This window comes from Hyperolius riggenbachi, chromosome 3 (assembly GCF_040937935.1).
Source record: "Hyperolius riggenbachi isolate aHypRig1 chromosome 3, aHypRig1.pri, whole genome shotgun sequence".
NCBI lineage: Eukaryota > Metazoa > Chordata > Amphibia > Anura > Hyperoliidae > Hyperolius > Hyperolius riggenbachi.
This window is the reverse complement of record NC_090648.1, coordinates 325,759,906-325,785,532: the sequence shown is the minus strand read 5'-3', so window position 1 is coordinate 325,785,532 and position 25,627 is coordinate 325,759,906. Positions and strand designations below refer to the sequence as shown.

Sequence of the window (25,627 nt, the reverse complement as noted above, 5' to 3'; positions counted from 1 at the left end):
AGAAGAGGAGGAGGAACAGCTGGAGTTGGAGCAGGAATTTCATGCCACCACTGACGAGGGCCAGAGCGGTGCACGTTGGACTTCCACAATTCAGCGCGAATGGTCAGCAGAAGCAGACCAGGAGGAAGGTGACGACTATGATGCATCACAACAACTATCACAACGCTCACAAGAGGATGATGAGGATTCTGGTAGGACTCTTGCACACATGGCTCAATTCATGCTAGACTGCATTGAACGCGACCCACGCATTGTGCGCATTCTGGACAACACCAATTACTGGGTTTATACCCTTCTGGATCCACGGTACAAACACAATGTTCCAAAACTGCTTGAAGAAAGAGTCAGACAGGTCAAAATGGAAGAATACCAGCAGGCCCTTGTGGAGACTTTAGAGAGGAGATTGACATCCTCCCCCTCCTCTAGCCAGTTGTACGCCGACAGACTGACTTCCGCAAACCCAGGACGACCAGGAGGGCAGCAAACAACGCAAGCCGCAGCTAGTGCCCAAAAGGGAACGGTATCGGCAGTGTCCTTGGAGTGGGAAAATTTTCTGACACCCATGCAGCAGCAGCCCACTGAACAGGAAGCGTGCAGATCCACCTCCAACACCGATCGCCTGGAGAAGATGGTCAAGGACTACATGTCAGATGACGTAGCTGTGTCGAACAATCCATCTGCACCCTTCAACTATTGGGTATCGAAGCTAGACACCTGGCACGAACTGGCAATGTACGCAATAGAGGTGCTGGCTTGCCCGGCAGCCAGCGTTATGTCGGAACGCTGTTTCAGTGCTGCCGGAGGCATCGTCACAGATCGGCGTATCCGCCTCTCCACAGAAAATGCAGACCGTCTGACTCAAATTAAAATGAATCAATCCTGGATTGGAAACGACTACGCAACACTCCAGGACCCCAACCAAGTAACATGACCAATGAACATCTGGGATGGTGTAGCGTTACCGGTCCCTGTTTATTGAACCTCTCATCTGTATTACATTTATGACTGCATGGCGGCAAAAAGCATTGCTGCTATATCCGCACGCTTTTTGTCCTCATGCAAGGCCTGGGTTGTTGTGTCTCACAAAGCGTGGCCTTCTCCTCCTGCGCCTGCTCCTGTTCCATCACGTGTGCTGCTGCTGCTGCTGGGTTAGCGTTGCCGGTCCCTGTTTATTGAACCACTTATCTTTATTACATTTATGACTGCATGGCGGTACCTCATGCAAGGCCTGGGTTGTTGTGTCTCACAAAGCGTGGCCTTCTCCTCCTGCGCCTCCTCCTGTTCCATCACGTCTGCTGCTGCTGGGTTAGCGTTGCCGCGTGGTCCCTGTTTATTGAACCACTTATCTTTATTACATTCATGACTGCATGGCGGTACCTCATGCAAGGCCTGGGTTGTTGTGTCTCACAAAGCGTGGCCTTCTCCTCCTGCGCCTGCTCCTGTTCCATCACGTGTGCTGCTGCTGCTGCTGGGTTAGCGTTGCCGGTCCCTGTTTATGGAACCTCTTATCTTTATTACATTTATGACTGCATGGCGGTACAAAGCATGCTATCCGCACGCTTCTTGTCCTCATGCAAGGCCTGGGTTGTTGTGTCTCACAAAGCGTGGCCTTCTCCTCCTGCGCCTCCTCCTGTTCCATCACGTCTGCTGCTGCTGGGTTAGCGTTGCCGCGTGGTCCCTGTTTATTGAACCACTTATCTTTATTAAATTTATGACTGCATGGCGGTACAAAGCATGCTATCCGCACGCTTCTTGTCCTCATGCAAGGCCTGGGTTGTTGTGTCTCACAAAGCGTGGCCTTCTCCTCCTGCGCCACCCTCCTCCTGTTCCATCACGTGTGCTGCTGCTGGGTTAGCGTTACCGGTCCTTTTTCCTGGAACCTCTTATATGTATTACATTTATGACTGCATGCCGACAAAAAGCATGTTACCTGTGCAAAGAAAACAGACATTTCCCGCATTTAAAAGACAGTTTTCCCTTTGAAACTTTAAAATCGATTTTCTCAAAAACTATAACCTCTTTTTGCTAAAAAATTTTTTCCTCTTGTACCCACTCCCAAGGTGCACATACCCTGTAAATTTGGGGTATGTAGCATGTAAGGAGGCTTTACAAAGCACAAAAGTTCGGGTCCCCATTGACTTCCATTATGTTCGGAGTTCGGGTCGAACACCCGAACATCGCGGCCATGTTCGGCCTGTTCGGCCCGAACCCGAACATCTAGATGTTCGCCCAACACTAACTAGGTAGTCATTTATAATGAGAAAATACATTTTGAAACAACCTATTTAATAACAGGGAAAGGTTTCTCTGAAGAAAAATAAGGATGTTTTCACTGGGCATCTGTTCTACAAGATGTTTCATCACTCCTTCTTGAGTTCTAATAAGTGAAAAACTTACTTCAGTCAACAGTCTAGCTAATTGAATCTGTTATGCATATATCAATTGCTTAAATGCCTGGTGGACAGTAAGTACAGATGCCAAAATGTCTGGGCAAAGATGAAAAAACAGCCTTGTATAGTGATAACAAATTGTGTCAAAGGCCCCTCCTCTTTTAGGGATGCTTGTTCCAGCTTGACAAGATGGCATTTTCACCAAACTAGTTTTTATGTCTTTCTAAAATGCACACTTCACCATCCCATAAAAAAACTCTTTCTCATTAAACTGTAGGTAGACTGTATAGTCTTGTTATGCAGAGTTAGCTGTCCTATGTTAAGACATGTGCTTGCTTAGACGTTGCTTAGTCTCCCCAGTGTATAAATATTTGCACCTCCAGTTCCCAGCACTCTGGACCAATCTTGAGACAGTTGTAGTGATGTTAACTCCCTTTCAGCCCTGTACAGTAAACTTTCATTCAGCACACACCCCATGCTACAGAAACAAAAACGTACTAAATGTGCTTACTGGGCTGCACAATGTTAGGTAGTCACTCGCTCCTAGGCCACAATGCTGCTCAGCACTCAGAGTTAGGAATAATCAATAAGACGCAAATTATTCCAACTTCACGCAGGACTATGCAAATTTTATATGCAAAGCAGTGAGAAGGGGTGGGTGAGAGGTAGAGATAAGCAGTAAATGGGTGGGGAAGGTGGGACGGGGTGTTTTTGATGCTGGAGAGGGCATCTCTCTCCAGCATCAAAAGAACACCCCTTCCTTTGAGGAAGGGTCCTACAAGCTCCATGTCAGCAATTTCAGGGGGCATTTCAGTAGTCAGGGGGGATAGAGCTCAGAGCAGAAAGGACACAGAGGTATGTAATTTACCATCTAACATGCCTATGTGTCCCAATTGCACTGCCAACTCCGCCTCTGGTACACTTAAAGCATCCATGGTAAAAAGATATTAACGTGAATAACTATTTAGTAATTTTACATATGTTTATGACACTTTATATAGAGTTGTCGTAGACAAATACATTTAGTGGAGCTATGCTTTCTGTATAATTAAGGATCTCGCCAAAGGACCGGCACAGCTGACAAGACATGTGATTTGTCATGTGATCATGACACCATTTTGCCTATCAGGGACTGCTGCAGCAGTTACATGTTATTGTGGAAACTCCTCTTGATCTCTGTAGTGTTGGGCGAACATCTAGATGTTCGGGTTCGGGCCGAACAGGCCGAACATGGCCGCGATGTTCGGGTGTTCGACCCGAACTCCGAACATAATGGAAGTCAATGGGGACCCGAACTTTTGTGGTTTGTAAAGCCTCCTTACATGCTACATACCCCAAATTTACAGGGTATGTGCACCTTGGGAGTGAATACAAGAGGAAAAAAAAATTTAGCAAAAAGAGCTTATAGTTTTTGAGAAAATCGATTTTAAAGTTTCAAAGGGAAAACTGTCTTTTAAATGCGGGAAATGTCTGTTTTCTTTGCACAGGTAACATGCTTTTTGTCGGCATGCAGTCATAAATGTAATACATATAAGAGGTTCCAGGAAAAGGGACCGGTAATGCTAACCCAGCAGCAGCACACGTGATGGAACAGGAGGAGGGTGGCGCAGGAGGAGAAGGCCACGCTTTGAGACACAACAACCCAGGCCTTGCATGAGGACAAGAAGCGTGCGGATAGCATGCTTTGTACCACCATGCAGTCCTAAATGTAATAAAGATAAGTGGTTCAATAAACAGGGACCACGCGGCAACGCTAACCCAGCAGCAGCACACGTGATGGAACAGGAGGAGGCGCAGGAGGAGAAGGCCACGCTTTGTGAGACACAACAACCCAGGCCTTGCATGAGGACAAAAAGCGTGCGGATAGCATGCTTTGTACCGCCATGTAGTCATAAATGTAATAAAGATAAGAGGTTCCATAAACAGGGACCGGCAACGGTAACCCAGCAGCAGCAGCAGCAGCAGCAGCACACGTGATGGAACAGGAGGAGGCGCAGGAGGAGAAGGCCACGCTTTGTGAGACACAACAACCCAGGCCTTGCATGAGGACAAAAAGCGTGCGGATAGCATGCTTTGTACCGCCATGTAGTCATAAATGTAATAAAGATAAGAGGTTCCATAAACAGGGACCGGCAACGGTAACCCAGCAGCAGCAGCAGCAGCAGCACACGTGATGGAACAGGAGGAGGCGCAGGAGGAGAAGGCCACGCTTTGTGAGACACAACAACCCAGGCCTTGCATGAGGACAAAAAGCGTGCGGATATAGCAGCAATGCTTTTTGCCGCCATGCAGTCATAAATGTAATACAGATGAGAGGTTCAATAAACAGGGACCGGAAACGCTAAACCATCCCAGATGTTCATCGGTCATGTTACTTGGTTGGGGTCCAGGAGTGTTGCGTAGTCGTTTCCAATCCAGGATTGATTCATTTTAATTTGAGTCAGACGGTCTGCATTTTCTGTGGAGAGGCGGATACGCCGATCTGTGATGATGCCTCCGGCAGCACTGAAACAGCGTTCCGACATAACGCTGGCTGCCGGGCAAGCCAGCACCTCTATTGCGTACATTGCCAGTTCGTGCCAGGTGTCTAGCTTCATGCCCGGTTTCAGGTCCAGCGGTGCCAGCCACAAATCCGTCTGTTCCTTTATTCCCCTCCAAATTTCCTCCCCTGTGTGCTGCTTATCCCCAAGGCAGATCAGCTTCAGCAACGCTTGCTGACGCATGCCAACAGCTGTGCTGCACTGCTTCCACGATCCTACTGCTGCTGGTGCTGGGTTAGCATTTCCGGATGAGGTACAGCTTTGAGATGCGTTGGAGGAGAAGGAGTCAGAGAGGTAGGTGCTGCTGTTGTTATCCAGCTGTTTGCGGCGTGGGCAACACCCGCGCCGTAGCAGGTGAGGAATCGCTGCCAGGCTCCACAAGGTTCACCCAGTGCGCGGTAAGGGAGATGTATCGACCCTGGCCGAACGCACTCGTCCAGGTGTCAGTGGTGAGGTGAACCTTGCAGGCAACGGCATTCTTCAAGCTTCGGGTTATTTAGCTGACCACGTGCTCATGCAACTCAGGCACTGCAGAGCGCGCAAAGTGGTAGCGGCTGGGAACCACGTAACGTGGGATGGCCACTGACATCATGCCCTTGAAGCTGTTTGTCTCCACCACTCGATATGGCAGCATTTCGCAGGCCAGAAGCTTGGCTATGCTGGCTGGCTGTTACTGACACGGCCCGGGGGTCATTTGCTGGCAATTTCCTCTTGTGCTCAAACATCTCAGAGACAGACAACTCAACCGTAGCGCTGCACACCGAAGGGCTGTTGGTTGTTGTGTTTGATGAACACTGGGAGACCTCAAGAGCACTAGTCCGGAAAGTGACAGTGTCAGCATCGTCTGATGTTTGTGAATGTTGTGAACCACGCAATGGCTGGGCTACTGCTGCTGCTGAGGCGGGTCTGGTGGTGAGTCTGGTGAACCCAAGGGAGGCAGTGTTGCTGGTGGTACCCTGTCCTGCCGCGTTTGCCCACAGAGTGGGATGTTTGGATAGAATGTGGCGGCTCATGCTGGTGGTGGAGAGGTTGTTAATACTTTTCCCCCTGCTCAGGCGGGTCTTGCACACCTTGCAAATCGCCATGGTAACATCCTCAGTGCAGTCTTCAAAGAAAGCCCAGACTTTAACTGGCTGAGGACTCGGACCTCGTGCGTGATGTGCTGGTGCTGCTTAACCCACTGCTGGACGCTTGAGAGGTCATCCAAGTAATTATCTGGTCCTGTTCTTTTGGATCTGTGAGGGTTGTTGTCCTGGACAACATGGGCAGTATTGAGTGGGTTTTCTTGGGTGCTCCCCTGTGGCCTGTACGTGAACCGTCAGGGGAAACACCTCTTCCCTTGCCCCTCCCTCTTTCACCGGATTTCTTCCTCATTTCACTTATCCTTAAAGTACACGCTGACTGGCAGCAGTACAGTGGCAGTACAGAAATGCTATACAGTGGTGGGTGAGCGGTGTACCACTATTGTCAGCAGTGACACAGAGCACAATGCTATACAGTGGCGGGTGAGCGGTGTACTACTGTTCCCAGCAGACACAGAGTGGAAGTAAACACAATGCTATATAGTGTGGCTGAGCCGTGTACACAGAGTGGCATTAAACACAATGCTATATAGTCTGCTATATAGTCACCCCGAACAGGGTGATGTTCTGCAGAACCCGAACAGTGGCAAACACTGTTCGCCCAACACTACTGGGAGGGAACGCAGATTTTAGTACCTAAACACACGATACAACATGTTTTCCGGGGTCGGACTCTGAGGCACATACAGATGGTCCCGATCATCATCCTCATCATACAACTCTTCTCCTGAGTCTGACCCACCCACCACCTCTGCCACCCCAACATCCCCAGACACAGACCCCTCATCGTCCTCAACATTAACTTGGGATGCTGGCCTGAGCCAGACCTCCTCCTCCACATCAGGCCCCATCATCTCCTCAATGGCAGCCCTCATTAATCGCTCTGGCGACGGACTGATGGACACAACGTTCTCCTCCGGGGAGGGCTGCTGCTGACCACTGGCTGCTGGGGTGGATGTTATAGCTTGCGTGGGGCGTTGGCTGTTGCTGTTGTTGGGAGTGCTGCTCACAGCGGAGGTCTCTGGGGAACTCATGTTGAGCTCATATAGTGGTTGACGGTGAGTGGAGTATTACTGATCCCAGCAATATACACACTGACTGGCAGAGTACGCAATGCTATATAGTGTGGCTGAGCGGTGTACACAGAGTGGCAGTAAACACAATGCTATATAGTCTGGCTGAGCGAGCGGTGTACTACTGTTCCCAGCAGAATCAGAGTGGCAGTAAACAATGGTATATAGTCTGGCTGAGCGGTGTACACAGAGTGTCAGTAAACAATGGTATATAGTCTGGCTGAGCGAGCGGTGTACTACTGTTCCCAGCAGAATCAGAGTGGCAGTAAACAATGGTATATAGTCTGGCTGAGCGGTGTACACAGAGTGTCAGTAAACAATGGTATATAGTCTGGCTGAGCGGTGTACACACAATGCTATATAGTCTGCTATATAGTGTCAGTAAACAATGGTATATAGTCTGGCTGAGCGAGCGGTGTACTACTGTTCCCAGCAGAATCAGAGTGGCAGTAAACAATGGTATATAGTCTGGCTGAGCGGTGTACACAGAGTGTCAGTAAACAATGGTATATAGTCTGGCTGAGCGAGCGGTGTACTACTGTTCCCAGCAGAATCAGAGTGGCAGTAAACAATGGTATATAGTCTGGCTGAGCGGTGTACACAGAGTGTCAGTAAACAATGGTATATAGTCTGGCTGAGCGGTGTACACAGAGTGTCAGTAAACAATGGTATATAGTCTGGCTGAGCGGTGTACACAGAGTGGCAGTAAACACAATGCTATATACTCTGGCTGAGCGAGCGGTGTACTACTGTTCCCAGCAGACACAGAACAGTAAACAGAATGCTATATAGTGTGGCTGAGCGAGCGGTGTACCACTATTCCCAGCAGACACAGAACAGTAAACAGAATGCTATATAGTGTGGCTGAGCGAGCGGTGTACCACTATTCCCAGCAGACACAGAACAGTAAACAGAATGCTATATAGTGTGGCTGAGCGAGCGGTGTACCACTATTCCCAGCAGACACAGAACAGTGAACAGAATGCTATATAGTGTGGCTGAGCGAGCGGTGTACCACTATTCCCAGCAGACACAGAACAGTGAACAGAATGCTATATAGTGTGGCTGAGCGAGCGGTGTACCACTATTCCCAGCAGACACAGAACAGTGAACAGAATGCTATATAGTGTGGATGAGCGAGCGGTGTACCACTATTCCCAGCAGACACAGAACAGTAAACAGAATGCTATATAGTGTGGCTGAGCGAGCGGTGTACCACTATTCCCAGCAGACACAGAACAGTGAACAGAATGCTATATAGTGTGGCTGAGCGAGCGGTGTACCACTATTCCCAGCAGACACAGAACAGTGAACAGAATGCTATATAGTGTGGCTGAGCGAGCGGTGTACCACTATTCCCAGCAGACACAGAACAGTAAACAGAATGCTATATAGTGTGGCTGAGCGAGCGGTGTACCACTATTCCCAGCAGACACAGAACAGTAAACAGAATGCTATATAGTGTGGCTGAGCGAGCGGTGTACCACTATTCCAAGCAGACACAGAACAGTGAACAGAATGCTATATAGTGTGGCTGAGCGAGCGGTGTACCACTATTCCCAGCAGACACAGAGTGGCAGTAAACAGAATGCTATATAGTGTGGCTGAGCGAGGTACACAGAGTGGCAGTAAACAGAATGCTATATAGTGTGGCTGAGCAAGCGGTGTACTACTATTCCCAGCAGACACAGAGTGGCAGTAAACAGAATGCTATATAGTGTGGCTGAGCGAGGTACACAGAGTGGCAGTAAACAGAATGCTATATAGTGTGGCTGAGCAAGCGGTGTACTACTGTTCCCAGCAGTGACACAATGACAGGGGGGACCCTGGCTAGCGTGGCTGGAGCGCGAACTACCCTGCCTGCCTACCCAAAGCTAAACCCACAGACAAATGGCGGAGATATGACGTGGTTCGGGTATTTATTTACCCGAACCACGTGACAGTTCGGCCAATCAGAGCGCGTTCGGGTCCGAACCACGTGACCCGTTCGGCCAATCACAGCGCTAGCCGAACGTTCGGGGAACGTTCGGCCATGCGCTCTTAGTTCGGCCATATGGCCGAACGGTTTGGCCGAGCACCGTCAGGTGTTCGGCCGAACTCGAACATCACCCGAACAGGGTGATGTTCTGCAGAACCCGAACAGTGGCGAACACTGTTCGCCCAACACTATCTCTGAGTGGTGAGATTCAAATTTGAACATTGTGTTTTATTGGTGGTGTATTTTTGGCATGAGTCTTCCATCAGGTCCTCTGCCCTAGGGTGTTGGTGAGTGGCTGATGGAGGAATCATGGGTAATTGTGTTTGACTATATATATGTGCAGTTTTGATATTGTCATTTGATGATCCTGTGCAACTTGATAAAGGCCCATGGGGGCCGAAACAGCGTCTGTCGTTGCTATCATATTGATGCCAATAAAGTTATAAAGAGCTTCTAAATACATCGAGTGGTGCCGGTCCTTTGGCGAGATTCTATGTTGTGACCCCTTGGTACTGGGGTGAGGACCTAGGCACACTTTCCTGCACTAAAGCCACTGTGAGTGCTCCTGGGCACTTGGAAGAAATGTATAAATAAGAATTTAATATATACTTTATGGTACTGCTCTGCATTAATCCCAGTTCCAATACATCAGGCTCCATTCGCTAAAGCGTGATAATGCTTATTACGGCTGTCATAAGCGATTTCAGGCGCGTAAAGGTTTGTGTGCGATACCTAATCACTTCACACGCACAGTCCGAATATCACGTGATAAACATCGGTATCACGGGATATCACTGCAGATCACGTGAACGGAATGCAGATCACGCGTTATAACTGCACACAGCACATCACGCGATCCGCTTGAAACTTTGTGCGCAATCAGCGTAGAACTTTGTGCACGCAAACTATTGCACGTGCTAAATGCAATGATGCATGTGTTTATAATAATGATTGCTCCTTAACATTTATCAGCTGTTTTTTGCCTTTAAAAGCTTTGCTTATCACCACCTGCTTCAGAATGGTTTGCGACTGAGGAAGTATGTGTTTATGTTAGTTTGTGTGGGTCCCTTATGGTTTTTTTTCCTTGTTTTTTTTATAATGATGCAGCGTAAATTAATGATTTGGTTGTTCAATATTGTGGGGACATAGCCTTACAATGCTATTGTCCATTTTTATTGTGGCCTACACGTGTATTTTGTTATAAGCACTGAATGCGTTTTGGAATGTTGCCTGACCATGGGCTTACACCTAGTGACTTGGACATTTTTATCAATTACACACACTGCAGCTTTAACTGTGTGCTGCACATCTGTACAACTGTGCAATGCAAGCTCCATACTGTGTAAGTAGTACTGGTGGTGCTTTAAGCTGCATTCCAATGTTCTACATACAGCACAATCTACAGTTGTGAGCATACACTCAATAAAATGTTTATGTGTAGTGTACTACCAAAGAAGAAATAATGTTTGAAAACAGCAGGAAACTAAATTACACACTGCGCGTAAAGAATATCGCATGCAATGAATAACGCCGTATTGCATTGACTCACATGTTTCACATCACCATTGCTGATTTCAGTACCAAACTCTATCTGCTTAACGCGCGAAGCTCCGTACTTATCACGTGAAAAGCGCGCTTATCGCATGAAGCGCAATGCCATACCCCCGACAAAAATTATCACGCGATCGCTAAACTTTTCACACGCAACACGCGTGCACAATGGTTTACGCGCATTTGTGCGTGAAAAGTTTTAACACATGTTATCACGTTTTAGTGAATCAAGCCCATCCTGTTTATGAATCTATTTCCAAAACTGAACTACCTTACTAATGCTTTGCATAAGGGAATCTCTTTCTCTTGTTTTCTCTCTCTCTCTCTCTCTCTCTCTCATATTTATCTATGTTTATTAATATCAACAATAATCTTTAGAAGGTTCACATTGTTGCAGGTTTGTCCTCATTATACAACAGACACAAATACAACAATGCATTCATTAAAAATGACATATGACTTACTTTACAAATCACATTACCTGGAGATTTGAAATACCAACTGCAGCAATCATCCCAAACATCACCATAAACATCCCTCCAATCACTGGCTCTGGAATTGTAATAAAAATAGCACCAAATTTCCCAAACAGCCCAAGAATTATTAAAAGGATTCCTGCAGTTTGCATCACTAATCGGCTTCCAACCTAGAAATAAGTCATATATGAAATGTAACAATACAGTGTATAGAAAAGTGTAAAAGGTATCTGTTAAAACATATACAGGTCTGATATGCTTTAAGGACAATTCCACTTTGGTTTGAAAAAAAAAATGACATGCTTTTTTTTTGTGATTTAATGTTACCGGGAAGAAAAATTTAGTTGAATTCTGCAGCTAGCTAAGTATTCCCAAAATTCACAACAAGCTCTAAATAATCTTTTAACCTCTTCAGGATCACAGGCTTTATCCCCTCCCCCCAAAGACCAGGCCATTTTTTGGGAAATAGGTCACTGCAGCTTTAAGGCCAAGTTGCAGTGCCACACAACACAGCACACAAGTGATACCCCCCCCCCTTTTCTTCCCACCAACAGAGCTCTCTGTTGGTGGGGTCAGATCGCCACCCAGATGTTTGTTTATGTTTATTTGTCTATTTTTTATTACATTTCTGCTCCGCCTACCAAGCAGGAGATGCAATCTCCTGCAAACTGAAGCCCCAGGACTTTACGCCGATCTGCGTTAGGCGGTCCTGGGGCTGCCACCGTGGCCATGCCCATCGGCGTGACGTGGTCAGCAAGCAGTTAAGTAATTTAACAACAGTAGTCTGTGCCATCTCTTAAGGCCCGTACACATGCCGTACTAAAGGCAATGATGGGTCCGTCGTCACCTCCTGCTTGGCGGGTTTTCAGCAGACAGTCCGCCGGGGGCGGATCGCTCAGAAACAGCCTTATCAGTCTGCAGACAGACTGTACACACGCCGGACTGTCGCTGGAACGCCCGCCCAGCGGGAGGTGACGACGGACCCGTAGTTGCCTTTAGTACAGGCCTTTAGAAGTACAGCTGCTATAACAGTGTGTCAAAATTTTCACCTTGTTTCAGAAGTAATTGGCACGCCTCAATTAATCCATTGACTATCAGGAAACATGATGTTTTCCTAAACAAAAGTGTGTTTTCCCTTTAGGCCTCTTTCACACTTGGGCCCATATGCAATTCACTTTATTACCTAGTTTTCTCCTAAGAGATAATTTTTCATCTTCAATTTAAAATAATTTTCCAGCACTTTTCAGATTAAAAAAAGTACCAAAAAGTGGGTGAAAAAGTACTATCAAAATTATTTTGAGTATTTTCTTGATTTCTGGTGGCTTAAAAGGCATTTTACTGACAAGTTTAAAAATATGACCTAGGTGAGAAATCAGGAGAAAAAGTGAATTGCATATGGCCCCTGGTGTGTTTTTTTCCCTTTGCAGTACACTCCCCGCAGCTCCCCTGTCACAGTGGCCATTAGTCTCTATGAGAATAGCCACACTACCTGACCTGTGGTCAGTGCTGGATTTGTACCTAGGCCAGCTGTTAGCAATCCCCCCCTTCAGGCGGTGTCATGGCACCTGTTTTTTTACCTGGACCCAGTCCACATGTAAGCTCACGGCCATTCATGACCTGTCTGCTGTCCCTGGCAAGTTAGCCTTTATCACCCCACACACACACTTTCAGGAGCAGAATGTAATGTTTTCTGTAAAGATTAGACATAGATGGAAGATTATGTTACAGTTAGGTACTTCCGAGGGAAAGATTAAAGCAAGCATCCAATATGGAGACAGCTAGGGGAGGTTAGTAGAAAGCATCTGGTTAGAGTTCTTATTTGGGAGATAAAGGTGGTTTAGTTAACTCCTGATGACAGTCAGCGACACAGCTATACACTCTGTGAAGTGCTGCGGAAGCTGTGCATGCTATATAAATACATCATAGTAATTTGTTAGGACACTAGACTATGACTATAGTAGGATTACAGTGAGAGCTCCTCTGAGGACAGTCAGTGACATGATTATGTACTCTGTAAAGTGCTGCAGATGGTAGGACATTAGCCTATGGTTAAAGTAGGATTAGATTGTAAGCTCCTCTGAGGACAGTCAGTGACATGACTATGTATCCTATAAAGTGCTGCAGAAGAAGTCAATGCTATTTAAGTACATTATAATAATATGGTAGGACATTAGACATTAGGCTATGGTAGGATTCGATTGTGAGCTCCTCTGATGAGGAGGAGGGGGAAAAGAGAAGCAGAGGGAGGGAAAAGTGGATGGGGAAATTGAGAAGTGAGAAGTAGGGGGGAAAGGCAGATGGTGGAACAAAAAAAGAGGGACAGAAAAGGGGGAGGGTAAAAACACAGGAGAGAGGATGAAGGGGGAAAATAAGGTAGAGGAACAATCAGCATCGATTATCAGCACTGTCAGCTCTCCTCTCCTGCCTCTATCTCCTGCTAGTATCTGCACCGGAGTGAAGTAGGGTAACATTCTATTCAGCAGAGGGCAGAGGTAAACATTGGGAGACTGTAAGCTTTGCAGAACTACTGCTGCCTGCCTTCTTGTGGCTGCTCTCCCTGCCTGCCCCTCACATGGCTCAGCTCAGCTCCGCTCCACTGCATGCGCTGCCATGGCCGCCTGTGCACAGTGCCCCTGGCCCACAGCCCCCCCCCACCGGATCTTTCACCCAAATATTGCGCAACCCACCACCAGCCAGAGCCAGCCAGTGCAAACAATAGTGCTAGCTAAGCCACTCCTCCGGAGCCACACTATTGGCTACCCGGGTGCCTGTCAGCAAATGAACGGTGGTGATTGGCTGGTTGGTGACTGTAACACGGAAGAGAATGGAGTGTTTGAGTCCGGATGCAATTCAGGGAGGGTTGAGCAAGGCTAGAAGAGAGGAGTCAAGGGGAGAAAGTGCAGGCTGCAACTGGCGGCCAGGTGGACCATGGGCAGCATGAATGGACGGATGGTCAGCTTCCCTGCTGCACACACTTTTCTGCCCTTAGACGCCCCAAACAGTAGTGAATTTCTAGTGCCCTAGGCCATAACCTATGAGGAATGGCCAGAAATCCGGCCCTGCCCGTGGTGTAATGAGATGCTGCAGAAGTGGTTCCAATGACACAGAGATGACGCAGACTCTGCAGTGGGTTGCAGAGTGGTACCGCATGGCAGGCATTTGCATTGGAGTCTGTGGCACTGCAACCATCTATTTGGAACAGTAGTTATGCCTGGTACACAAGATGAGATTTTCTGGCAGATTTATTGTCGGATTGATTATTTTCAACATGTCTGATCTGATTTCCAATCGATTTTCCAACCGATTTTCCTTTTACTTCTATGTAAAATCGATCAGAAAATCGATCGGAAATCAGATTGGACATGTTGGATTGGAAATAATTGATATGACAGTAAATCTGACAGAAAATCTCATTTTGTGTACTAGGCTTTGCATTCTTCCTGCGTACATGTCACTGTTTTGGGAGGCGGAGCTATGCATTTTACCCTGCTGGCACACTCTGCTGCAGGGTAATGTGCAAGGGAAATGGTGCACACCGATTGTGCCACAGGACACTCATGCCACAGGACAATCGCACCACACCATGGACTTGATTCACTAAACTGTGATAACTCATATCACATCCGTTTTTGTGCTCGTTTTGGCGCGATCGCGAATTTTCGCACGCTATCGTGAATAAAATGGCTGTGATATGAGTAATCACGGTTTAGTGAATCAAGCCCCATATGTGAAACTGGCTTTAATTGCATTTCAAATAAATACTTTACACAATAAATTCTAAAATTTTCTTTAAAAAAAAAACTTAAAATTTCACTTAATTGATCAAAATATTTTTAAAAAAAAGTGTCAAATTGTGCATAAAGCAAAGCATTTTTGTACATTTGGAAGAATAAACAAGAATGGGAGGTTGTGAGCAGTTTATCAAAGCATTTAGATCCACATTCATAAAAGTAAAATGCATACTAGTAAGATAAATTAAAATGTTTTAAACATTTTCTCTTTAGCATCTGTCTTATTTGCCCTCAAAAACAAGAAATAGGAGGTTCATGAGCAAATGTTGTTATATGTGCAGATGTTTATATGGTATATAGATAGGTGAAGCTGTACTCATGACCACTGGTTATTTCCAGCCAAGCACTTTATGCACTTGTGGGAAAATAAGCCTGTATATGTTCAGGACTGCCAAGATTTTCTTGGAGTGGTCCTTCTCCAGGTGAAAAAAGGGCCAGTTGGGGGCCTACTCTGTGTAATCTACCTCGTTTGGAGGTTTCTACTTAGGACTATTTCTGTTTGGAGGACTAGTAGTACTGCATTAAAGTGCACATGAACTGACATGTGACATATGAACATAAACAGAGGTACAGTATATATAGTAGTAGTCCTATTAAGACATTGGGCCATATGCAATTCTCTTTTTCACTTGAGTTTTCTCCTAGGAGATAATTTTTCATCTTCAATTTTAAATAACTTTCCAGCACTTTTTAACAAAGAAAGTACAAAAAAGTAGGAGAATAAGTACTATAAAAATTATTTTGAGCCTTTTCTTGCTTTCTGGTGGCTTAAAAGGCATTTTATTGACAAGTCTAAAAATATCACCTGGGAGAAAACTATGGAGAAAAAGTGAATTGCATATGGGCCATGATCTCTGAAGTCCCTTTCTATTTCTATGCACTGTAAGTATTAAAAATCTAGAGTTGCTTTCCATACAAATGAGCTTGCACATTTTTTGCAAATTTTTTTAAAAATGTATCATGTAGCTAGCCTAGCGCTAGCTACATGATTCCCCCCTCCCTGCGGCGTCCCTCCCACCCCTCCGATTGCCGCCGGCGCAATCACCCGTCCGTCCGGAAATCCCGTTCTGAACGGGATTTCCAGGAAGGCTTCCCCCGTCGCCATGGTGACGATCGTCGTGACGTCATGGACGTCATGACGTCACAGGGAGTCCCGATCCACCCCTCAGAGCTGCCTGGCACTGATTGGCCAGGCAGCACACAGGGTCTGGGGGGGTAGGCTGCATCGCGGCGGTTAGCAGTGGATTGGCGGCGGGTGGCGGTGATCAGGCGCAACATGCAGCAAGCAAAGTGCTTGCTGCGTGTTTTAAAAACAATTATTCAAATCAGCCCAGCGGGGCCTGAGCGGCGACCTCCGGCGTCTCTGGACGAGCCTAGCTCGTCCAGAACGCCAGGGAGGTTAATGTACTGAAAAGCAAATAAAAGCCAGGCACTTTCATTTGGCTAAGAAAAGACTGCTGATAAATTTTTCTTTGTGCTGAGAGGTTCAACGGGTCATTATTTCTGTTTGTTCTCAAGCTCAATGAATCATATTTTACATCAGATACTAATATACTGGTACCTTTGTTATTCCCAAAGCTGCAATATTCTGACTGTATGAGGTTGTTCCATTTCCTGTTCCCCAGATACCAGCCAAAATACAACCAATTCCCTCCATTCCTATTCCTCGATTTAAAGCATGCGTTGGTGGGATTGGAGCACCGGATAACCTTGAACAAGTGTAATAATCACCAACTGATTCTACAGTGGATGACAGAACTCCAGATATCATTCCTAACACAGAAGACAGGCTAACTGTTGGAACTCCCCATTGACCTGCAAAATAAGTTATACAAAACAAATTATCAAAGTTATGACAACAAATTACCTATGTGACTCACAATCTTCATGGAACAGAGAAACATTAGAACATTCATAAGCAAATTATCACACTCAGTTTGCTCGACAAACCCTCAATTACTAATTACTACAAATTGAAGAACCACTTTTTATTGTACTGTCTCCTTGTCTGCAGGCTCTTTCACACTACAGTATGTGCATTACTAGAAATTAATCTTGTACATGTCACATCTGATAAGCAAGAACAATGGACATAGCATTAATGTTGACATTTGTCATTGTGTTGTTCACACCAGTGCACCTCATTCTAGTTTAAAATTAGACTGATGTACATTTTGTTTTTTGCAATGTCACAGTGTATTGTTCATTATGATCAATTGGGGACAGCATCACAGTGTAATGGAATATGCAGCAACTCGTGCTTATAATGTGACAGTATGTGTCCATAAGGACAATGATAGAGACGGCTGTGATAAATAGTAAACACACGATTACCTGACCTGGAACCGGGGCCCTGAGGGTCTACAAAATTAGACCCATAAGAAGTACCATCCAATCCCTTTCTCAGAATGGACTTTTGAATCCTGCACCAGGGGTTTTAAAACCAGTTCTACATTCAGGCTAAATGCTCAGTCGTTAGACAGCACTCAAGGATGTGGATTTTGGAATACGCTTATGTTCCACCCTTCCCAGCAGTTAAATGGCACTTAACTCCTAACTGGTATCTTTTTACTTTGAAAAAAAAATTGCATATGAGTCAGAGCGTTCTGTCATGCTGCCCCTACGTTTTAGAACTCCTTACCACACACAATCAGGACAGCTCCATACCTGAAAGCATTTAAAGTGTACCTTAAAAATAAAAACAATTATAAATACCTGGGGCTTCCTCCATCCCTCTTCAGACTAATAAGTCCTTTGCAGTTTTTCATGGCCACCTAGATCCTATGCTAGGCGGCCCGTTAATTCTCCCAATGCGCTCCTGTGGCCGGGAGAGTTCTTCTCTTGTGCTGAAGTTTCTGGCGCAGAACACTTCCGATGACGGAAGCACGATGGTCATGCATGTGCATTATGTCCCAATTCCCAGAGGTAACGGGTCGCCTAGCAGAAGATCAAGGAGGAGGAAGAGGATGGCAAGGGGCTAATTCACCTGAAGGGGGCTGGAGGAAGCCCCAGGTATGTATAATTTTATTTTTAACATTGTAGGTTTACTTTAAGTGCAAACTGAAAGGCCACCTGTTTAGTCTGACATTTTTGAACACCTGATTATTTCCTCTGTAACACAGTCCAGCCTGCAACCCTGTATTGATCTGAGACATATCTTTGTGCTCTGAGTCCTGTGGGAGAAAAGTGTTTTACAAATGTTATTGTATTTCACTGTATTGTACAAGAGTCAACTGTACAAGACCTAAAGGGAAGACTCTTGAGTTGGGATCCTGTGGGCAAAAAAAAAAAAAATCTGAGAATGTTCAAACACATCTACTTTAAATTTAGCTTAGCAATTTTTTTACAGCAATTCTGTACCTACTTGTTTTTTCCTGTTGAGCTGTACTACAGAGTGCAAACATGTACATGGCATCACTCTTATTGGTAAAGTTTTCATACGAAGTCTCATTTTTCCTGTTTCACCTATTTTTTATTATATTTACTGGTATACTGTATATTAGATTTTTCGCTAAAGCAGATTTCTCCTTTAGTTCTGCTGCTTAGTAAGAAAAAATCAGTTACTGTTTTCAATTAGCCGTCGGCAGTTTAAGAAGTAGGAATGTCTGTGTTTGTCTTTAATCCTTATGTAACAGCTGAGAAAACTCTTTCATAATGCTCTACAAAGTATCCAGCTGTGGATTTGAAGTCACCACAAAAGAAATGCATGTTTGCTTTTTGCATTTATGATTAAGGAGGCAATTGTGGGGTCCGCATCTGTCCTTTTGCTTTTAATAGGTTGCTACATTGGTGAAATATTTTGTTGAAATTTTATTGGCAGTCCTCCGCTAAACTATAGGAATTTCCTGACTTTGAGACTCAATCAGATATTTACGCCTGTATATAGTTAACAACATGTTACAAAAAAAAAAGTCAGTTAGTACACAATGTGATTTGGTAGTTGGGAAAGCAATCCTAGTAATTTGGTAAGGTTTTGCAGTATTTTGCACTTCAACACCATCAGAAGCAAATAATTCTTCTGTTTCATGTAGCTGTAAATCTCTGGCTCCAACAGCTTAATATACTTGGAGAACTCTATGAACCTTCATTAGCTCTGTTATTCTTTTGTGTCCTGGAATTGTGTCCTGGAAATTTGTATTTATTTCGCTACATATTTTGTTCATCATGTTACAGTTGGCTTGAGGTTGCTCAGGCGGCAATGGGCCCTGGGGCGGCATCCTGACCGCCCTCCCTCCCTCTCTGAGGCATCCTGCCCGCTACCCCCTCCCTCCCCACGGCTGCCGCTCTGTTACCTTCTGAGCTGGTGGCGACGGCCGCTTCCTATATGGTCCTCCCAGGCCCCTCTCCTCTGTCATTAAAGATTTCTTAAGTTCCAATCAGGCAGGAACAGCATTGCGAGCCGGCTGCTGTGCAGGGAAACTGAATAGCGGTTCCCTTCAGTGGCGATATACAGGAAGTACCGTGTTACCACAGGAACCTCTTTTCTGTTTCCTCTGATTGGAACTTCTGAAATCTTCAATGATGGAAGAGAGGGGACAGGGAGGAACATAGAGGAAGTAGTCACCGCTGCCAGCTAGCTACCTATACGGGTTGGGGGGCCATCATCAAAAGATTGCCTCAGGCTGCAAAAAGTTTAGAACCGGCCCTGGTGCTACGGAATATGTTGGCACTATATAAATGTACATATTAGAAAGTCCAAGGTCAAACAGGTTATATGTATGATGTTCCCAAAAAAGTGCAATACTGTGCATCAAAACACCCCTAGTAAGGCACAAGGGCCCATATGCAATTAACTTTTTTTAAAGGACAACTGAAGTGAGAGGGATATGGAGGCTGCCATATTTATTTAATTTTAAACAATACCACTTGCCTGGCTATCCTGCAGATCCCCTGCCTCTAAGGGCCCGTTCAGATCACAAATGCGGATGGCCATGCGTGCGGAACGCGTGCGGACCGCAACGCGTACGAACGCATGGCCATCCGCATTTGTGTGCGTTGCGTGGCTGATCCCATCACTGAAAAGTGAATGGGACAGCCACACGTTTTAGCAAAATCTGCGTGCAGCATGTGTTCCCGGACCGCACAGGTCCGGAACGCATGCAGTGTGAACATCAGACATTGCACTCTATGCAATGTCTGATGTCGTGCGTATCGGCCACCTGCACGCGTTTCCAAAACGCGGCTGGAAACGCGTGCAGTGTAAACGGGCCCTAATACTTTCAGCCATAGACCCTGAACAAGCATGCGGCAGATCAAGTGTTTCTGACATTATTGTCAGGTCTGACAAGATTATTTGCATGCTTGTTTCTGGTGTTATTTAGAGACTATTGCAGCCAAATAACTTAACTGATCAGCGGGGCTGTCAGGCAACTGCTATTGTTTAATAGGGAATAAATATGGCAGCCATATTATCCTCACGTCAGCTGTCCTTTAAAGCAGAGTTCCCCAACGCTGTCCTCAAGGCTCACCAACAGTACATGTTTTTCAGGAAACCACACACAATCACAGGTGGAGTAATTAATGTTGCAGTAGAGCTGATTAGCTACCTCTGTGGATTTATACAAAACATGCACCGTTGGTGGGCCTTGAGGACAGGGTTGGGGAACACTGCAAGTGACACTGAAGCGAAAATTAAATTATGATATATTAACTTGTATGTGTAGTATGGATAGTTAATAGAACACCAGTAGCAAAGAAAATAGTTTCATATTTTTATTTTCAGTTATATAGTTTTTTATAACATTGCATCATTCTCTAATATTTGCAATTTACACACTACACTCAGCATTCTAAATGATTTCACAGAGCAGGCTAAAGAACTTTTGAACTTTACTCTGCAGAAAAAAACAAAATACAGTGCCAGACACTTGAGATAATAAGCTTCAGAAGACAGAGCTCTCTGCGACTTTGAAAGTCATGGAGCTCAGGTAAGCACTTTTGCATAGATAACAACTGGAGTTTATTAACTCTTCCTGTACTGGAAACAATATTATACTCATATCTCTGCTGCTAATATTTATTTATTAGATGTACTACTCATACAAATTATTATATCATATGTTTATTTTTACTTCAGATCTTCTCTTTAAAATAACACATGTTAAAATTGAAAAAGTACCCAAAAGTTTTTGAAAAAGTACTATCAAAATTTTTCAGAGTATTTTCTTGATTGCTGGTGGTTTAAAATGCATTTTATGACAAGTGTGAAAATATCACCTAGGTAATAAGTCAGGAGAAATAGTAAATTGCATATGGGCCAAGGTGTCCTATTACAATAACCTGAATTAATTTAACCTTAATGGAATGAAGCTACTCTCCAATAAGCAGAATAAAATGCTTTCAAAAATGGGCTTTCATAGTTAATTTTTGTTCTGTTCCACAAAGTTCTCATAAAGAATCACAAGTTGGTATTTCACAACTGAACATACTCCCAGCAATAAGCAAACTTGCAAGTAGTGATCATAGCTCACATACGATATATGTAGAAGATACTCAATATGAGTTAAATAAATATGTAAAGATAGACTTAAAAAGCTTTGGAGGTCTATGTCCTGATTTTTGAATGATCACAAAAAAAAACAGATAAATTAAAGAATAAAGTGTACTGAAAAAAAAAGTAACTTACATCTGAAGGTTAAAAGATGATACTGGAGTACCGCAAGCTTAAAACACATGCACCACACACACGACACATGACACACTCAGCCCCATAACATATAACTGTCCCACTGTCAAAAAGCAGGTAGGTTAGCAGCTCCTAAATTCCAAGCACTTTGTGACCACAATCCTGCTCAACCCAATGGCATAATAGACTTCAAGGTCATAGCATAAATCCTCCAATCAATTGCAGTCATGCAGGTTAAAGGAAATGCAGCATATGCAACCCCATGAACAAGGATACGAGATTTTGCAGTTCAAAGTGGAGAAGAGGTAGCTGAGTGCAATCAAACGTCCACATTTATGGATTGTATGTGCAAGGGACATCAAGCAATTAAGTTCATAGTGCGTGCAGCAAACACTTTAGTTCAAATTGCATGATCCAAATCAAAGCCAGCTTGACAATCCAATGTAAAACATTATTGTAGGAACCAGCAATCATGCTTATAAAAATGGAAGCAAGCAGATTAGTTCATAGCCAGCTTGGCAGTGAGTTCAATAAATGTTCATCAAGGCTGCAGGACTAAGACTAACATGTCCTTGGGGAAGAGAAGTATTAGTTGGGCTCTGTCTGCTAACACCAACTACATGGCAAGTTCCCTCCAGTGGTGGCTCTGTGGTAAATCACACCTAAGTCCAAGACTCACTCAGTAAGTATGGGACTGATTAGGCTTATGTCAGGAGTAAAACCTGAGGAAGTACCAGTTAGGTCCGCAAGGTGTAGTGTTCCATAGTACAAAGGATATTTTGCAGCAGTGGTGTGCCACATATTGTTTCCATTTCATATCCCTGGCTGGGTCTGCTTTTTCTTGTCAGCGCTATACACGTGCATGGACGCCCATCACATCCAAAATAGATCAACGTGTTTGACCCCCCAGGCACAGGGCTTCATCAGGATCAAAGTTAATTTGTAATGCACAACATTCCAAATTTTTGGAATGTCATTTTGTTAATGTCATCTAATAATGGGAATAGGTGATTGTTAATCATTTAAATATAGCATATTATATTTATTTTCATCTTTATGCTGTATGTTTGATTATTAAAACACCTACTACCCATTATCTAGTGTTTCAGACAGTTTTTTGTTTATGCAGTTAGCAGAAAACAATTTTAAAATATTTACAGTATGTTTAAAAAGTTTTTGTTTGTAAAGGATACCAGAGATGTAAGGCTCTGGTAAAAATGTAAGATGCAGTGCTTTGGGGGTTAAAAGTCGATACTTACAGCACCTTTCATTCCCCGCAGTCAGCCGCCGGTCTTCTCCAATACGTCCCGGTGTCCTGGCGACATGGCTGACCTTTAACGCGTACAGTCTTTGCTTCTGACCGGTGCATAATTACGGGCAGAAGTACACAGTCACGCTCACTTAGCATCTGACGCTTGCTTTTCAGTGGAGCGCAGATGCTAGGACGGAGGAGGCGGGGGAGTGTGCGTACTTCCTGCTGCACCAATTCATACATTTGTTTAGACAATAATAATTCTCATATTTGTATAGTGCCATTCTCCTGTCAAATTCAAAGCGCTTGAGAGCTGCAACCATTAGGAGCGCACGCAGTAGGCAGTAGCAGTGTTAGGGAATCTTGCCCAAGGACTCCTTACTGAATGGATACTGGCTTACTGAATAGGAAAAACTGAGATTTGAATCCTGGTCTCCTATGTCAGAGGTGTTGCCCTTAACCAGTACACTATCAAGGCACTTATTAGCATTCTGGAGACACGATTTACCAAAATAAAGGTTCATTCAGTTCATTCAGGCATACCAAGATCCAAAATAGGTGTATATCAGTAATTTCTAGCTCAGCAGCCTTCAGCTGTCTGCTCACACCCCCTTCCACCAATCTCAGCCTGTCTCTAACTGAGCCATTCTACTGAAGACTGACGTTCAAAATAGACTGTTAGTTAGCAAGAAGACTTAACTTCAGATGACACAGAAATCATCCTTTTTCTTCATGCTCAGTGTTTTTGAATAACTGGAAGTGAGCAGGCAATTATAGGTTAATGAAGAAGAGGTGGGGCTCTATGTATTGAAGCAGCAATGAATAAGCATTGGAACTCGGAAACATTGCAGGAGTGTGATGCTATCTGCTACATACAAAGGATACATGTGGACTTAGGGAGCATAGACATGTGCATGGGGTACAGCATACATGGAAAACACTATCCTAAGCCCTTGTAGCAAAACCAGTGTGGCAACCCCCCTAATGTAAATGTCACACAAGTAAGCCGATCTTTCTAAGTACATGTTTTCAGGTTTTATGGTCAAGTTTTTTGGGGGTGCACATTTTAACAAATATGACATTGAATATTGCCCTTAAACCATAACATTATTTGCTTCATTAAATGGAACTTAGTAAATCTCTAACTGTTCCACAACTCTGCTAGGTAAACAATTGAGGTTCTGCAAACAGCTTACCATACAGAAGTTTACACAGTTATACTGACCAGTACTTGTTAACAACTATAGGGGTGCATCCCCCTCAGCCGAAGGGGGGGCCAGGGGCCCCTCTGGGGCCCACCCTGGGCCGTTTTGGGGGGCAGATTATTTTCTGGTGAAATGCTGTACACTTTATGTTTATTTTCTGGTGAAATGCTGCCCACTTTATGTTTATTTTCTGGTGAAATGCTGCCCACTTTACTTTTATTTTCTGGTGAAATGCTGCCCACTTTACGTTTATTTTCTGGTGAAATGCTGCCCACTTTACGTTTATTTTCTGGTGAAATGCTGCCCACTTTACGTTTTGTTTTCTGGTGAAATGCTGCACACTTTACGTTTATTTTCTGGTAAAATGCTGCTCACTTTACGTTTTTTTCTGGTGAAATGCTGCCAACTTTATGATTATTTTCTGGTGAAATGCTGCTCACGTTACGATTATTTTCTGGTGAAATGCTGCTCACTTTACATTTATTTTCTGGTGAAATGCTGCACACTTTATGTTTATTTTCGGCTGAAATGCTGCCCACTTTACGATTATTCTCTGGTGAAATGCTGCTCACTTTATGATTATTTTCTGGTGAAATGCTGCACATTTTACGTTTATTTTCTGGTGAAATGCTGCCCACTTTACTATTCATTTCTGGTTAAATGCTGCCCACTTTATGTTTATTTTCTGTTGAAATGCTGCCCACTTTATGATTATTTTCTGGTGAAATGCTGCCCACTTTACGATTATTTTCTGGTGAAATTTTGCCCACTTTACAATTCTTTTTTGGTGAAATGCTGCCCACTTTATGTTTATTTTCTGGTGAAATGCTGCCCACTTTACGATTTCTGGTGAAATGCTGCCCACTTTACGATTCATTTCTGGTGAAATGCTGCAAACATTACGATTATTTTATGGTGAAACATTGCTGCATTATGATTATTTTATGGTGAAACATTGCTGCATTACAAATATTTGGTACCTATGTGGGGAATATTTTCGCAGGGGGCCCAGTGATTTCTAGTTACACCCCTGCATGTTAACCACTGGTTAATTACCCCTGACTCTGTGCAAAATGTTTGTACAAATGGAATCCTCTTGCTCACATTCCTACCCCTTCCACCTCTAAAGGAAGGATGAGTGCTAAATTCTACTTACCTCATTAGTGACTTTCACGTGGATGTCCCAATCATATCCTTTTTTTCAAACCCATATACCAGTTTTTCAGTGGCATATATGCATAACCAGAGGAAGATATTCTCAAAAACCTGTCCCCTTAATTTTGGCTTTTACGATGTTCCTATCAAAGAAACTATTCAGTCTCTACAGTTTATTCTGCTTGGCTGGCTTTGTATAAAGATCAGTGAATACAAAATGATGGGCCTGATCCGATTCAATTTTTATCCTAAGTTTTCTCTAAGTAGATAATTTTTATCTTCTGTTTAAAATAACTTTTCAGCACTCAGCAACTGAAAAAAGTACCAAAAAGTAGGTTAAAGTGTACTAGTGTCAACATTTTTTGGCTTGCTGGTGGCTTACAAGGCCTAGGAGAAAGCTTGGAGAAAAAGTGAATTGGATTAGGCCCAATCTCTTTTAAAAATAGGCACATCTAGATACTAGATAATCAAAAACGATCACAATTTTATTCATTTCTAATAATACATGG

General features: G+C 44.2%; 1 protein-coding gene across 1 annotated transcript in view; it reads right to left on the bottom strand.

Annotated features, from left to right (window-relative positions):
* Window positions 1–25,627, bottom strand: part of LOC137561478 (solute carrier family 23 member 2-like) — a 238,790-nt gene that overhangs the window by 77,306 nt on the left and 135,857 nt on the right. The window contains exons 7-8 of the mRNA XM_068272779.1: window positions 16,443–16,696; window positions 11,096–11,260 (exon numbers count right to left, since the gene is read on the bottom strand). Coding sequence (XP_068128880.1) covers window positions 11,096–11,260; window positions 16,443–16,696 — 419 coding nt within the window. The remainder of the gene's footprint in view (window positions 1–11,095; window positions 11,261–16,442; window positions 16,697–25,627) is intronic.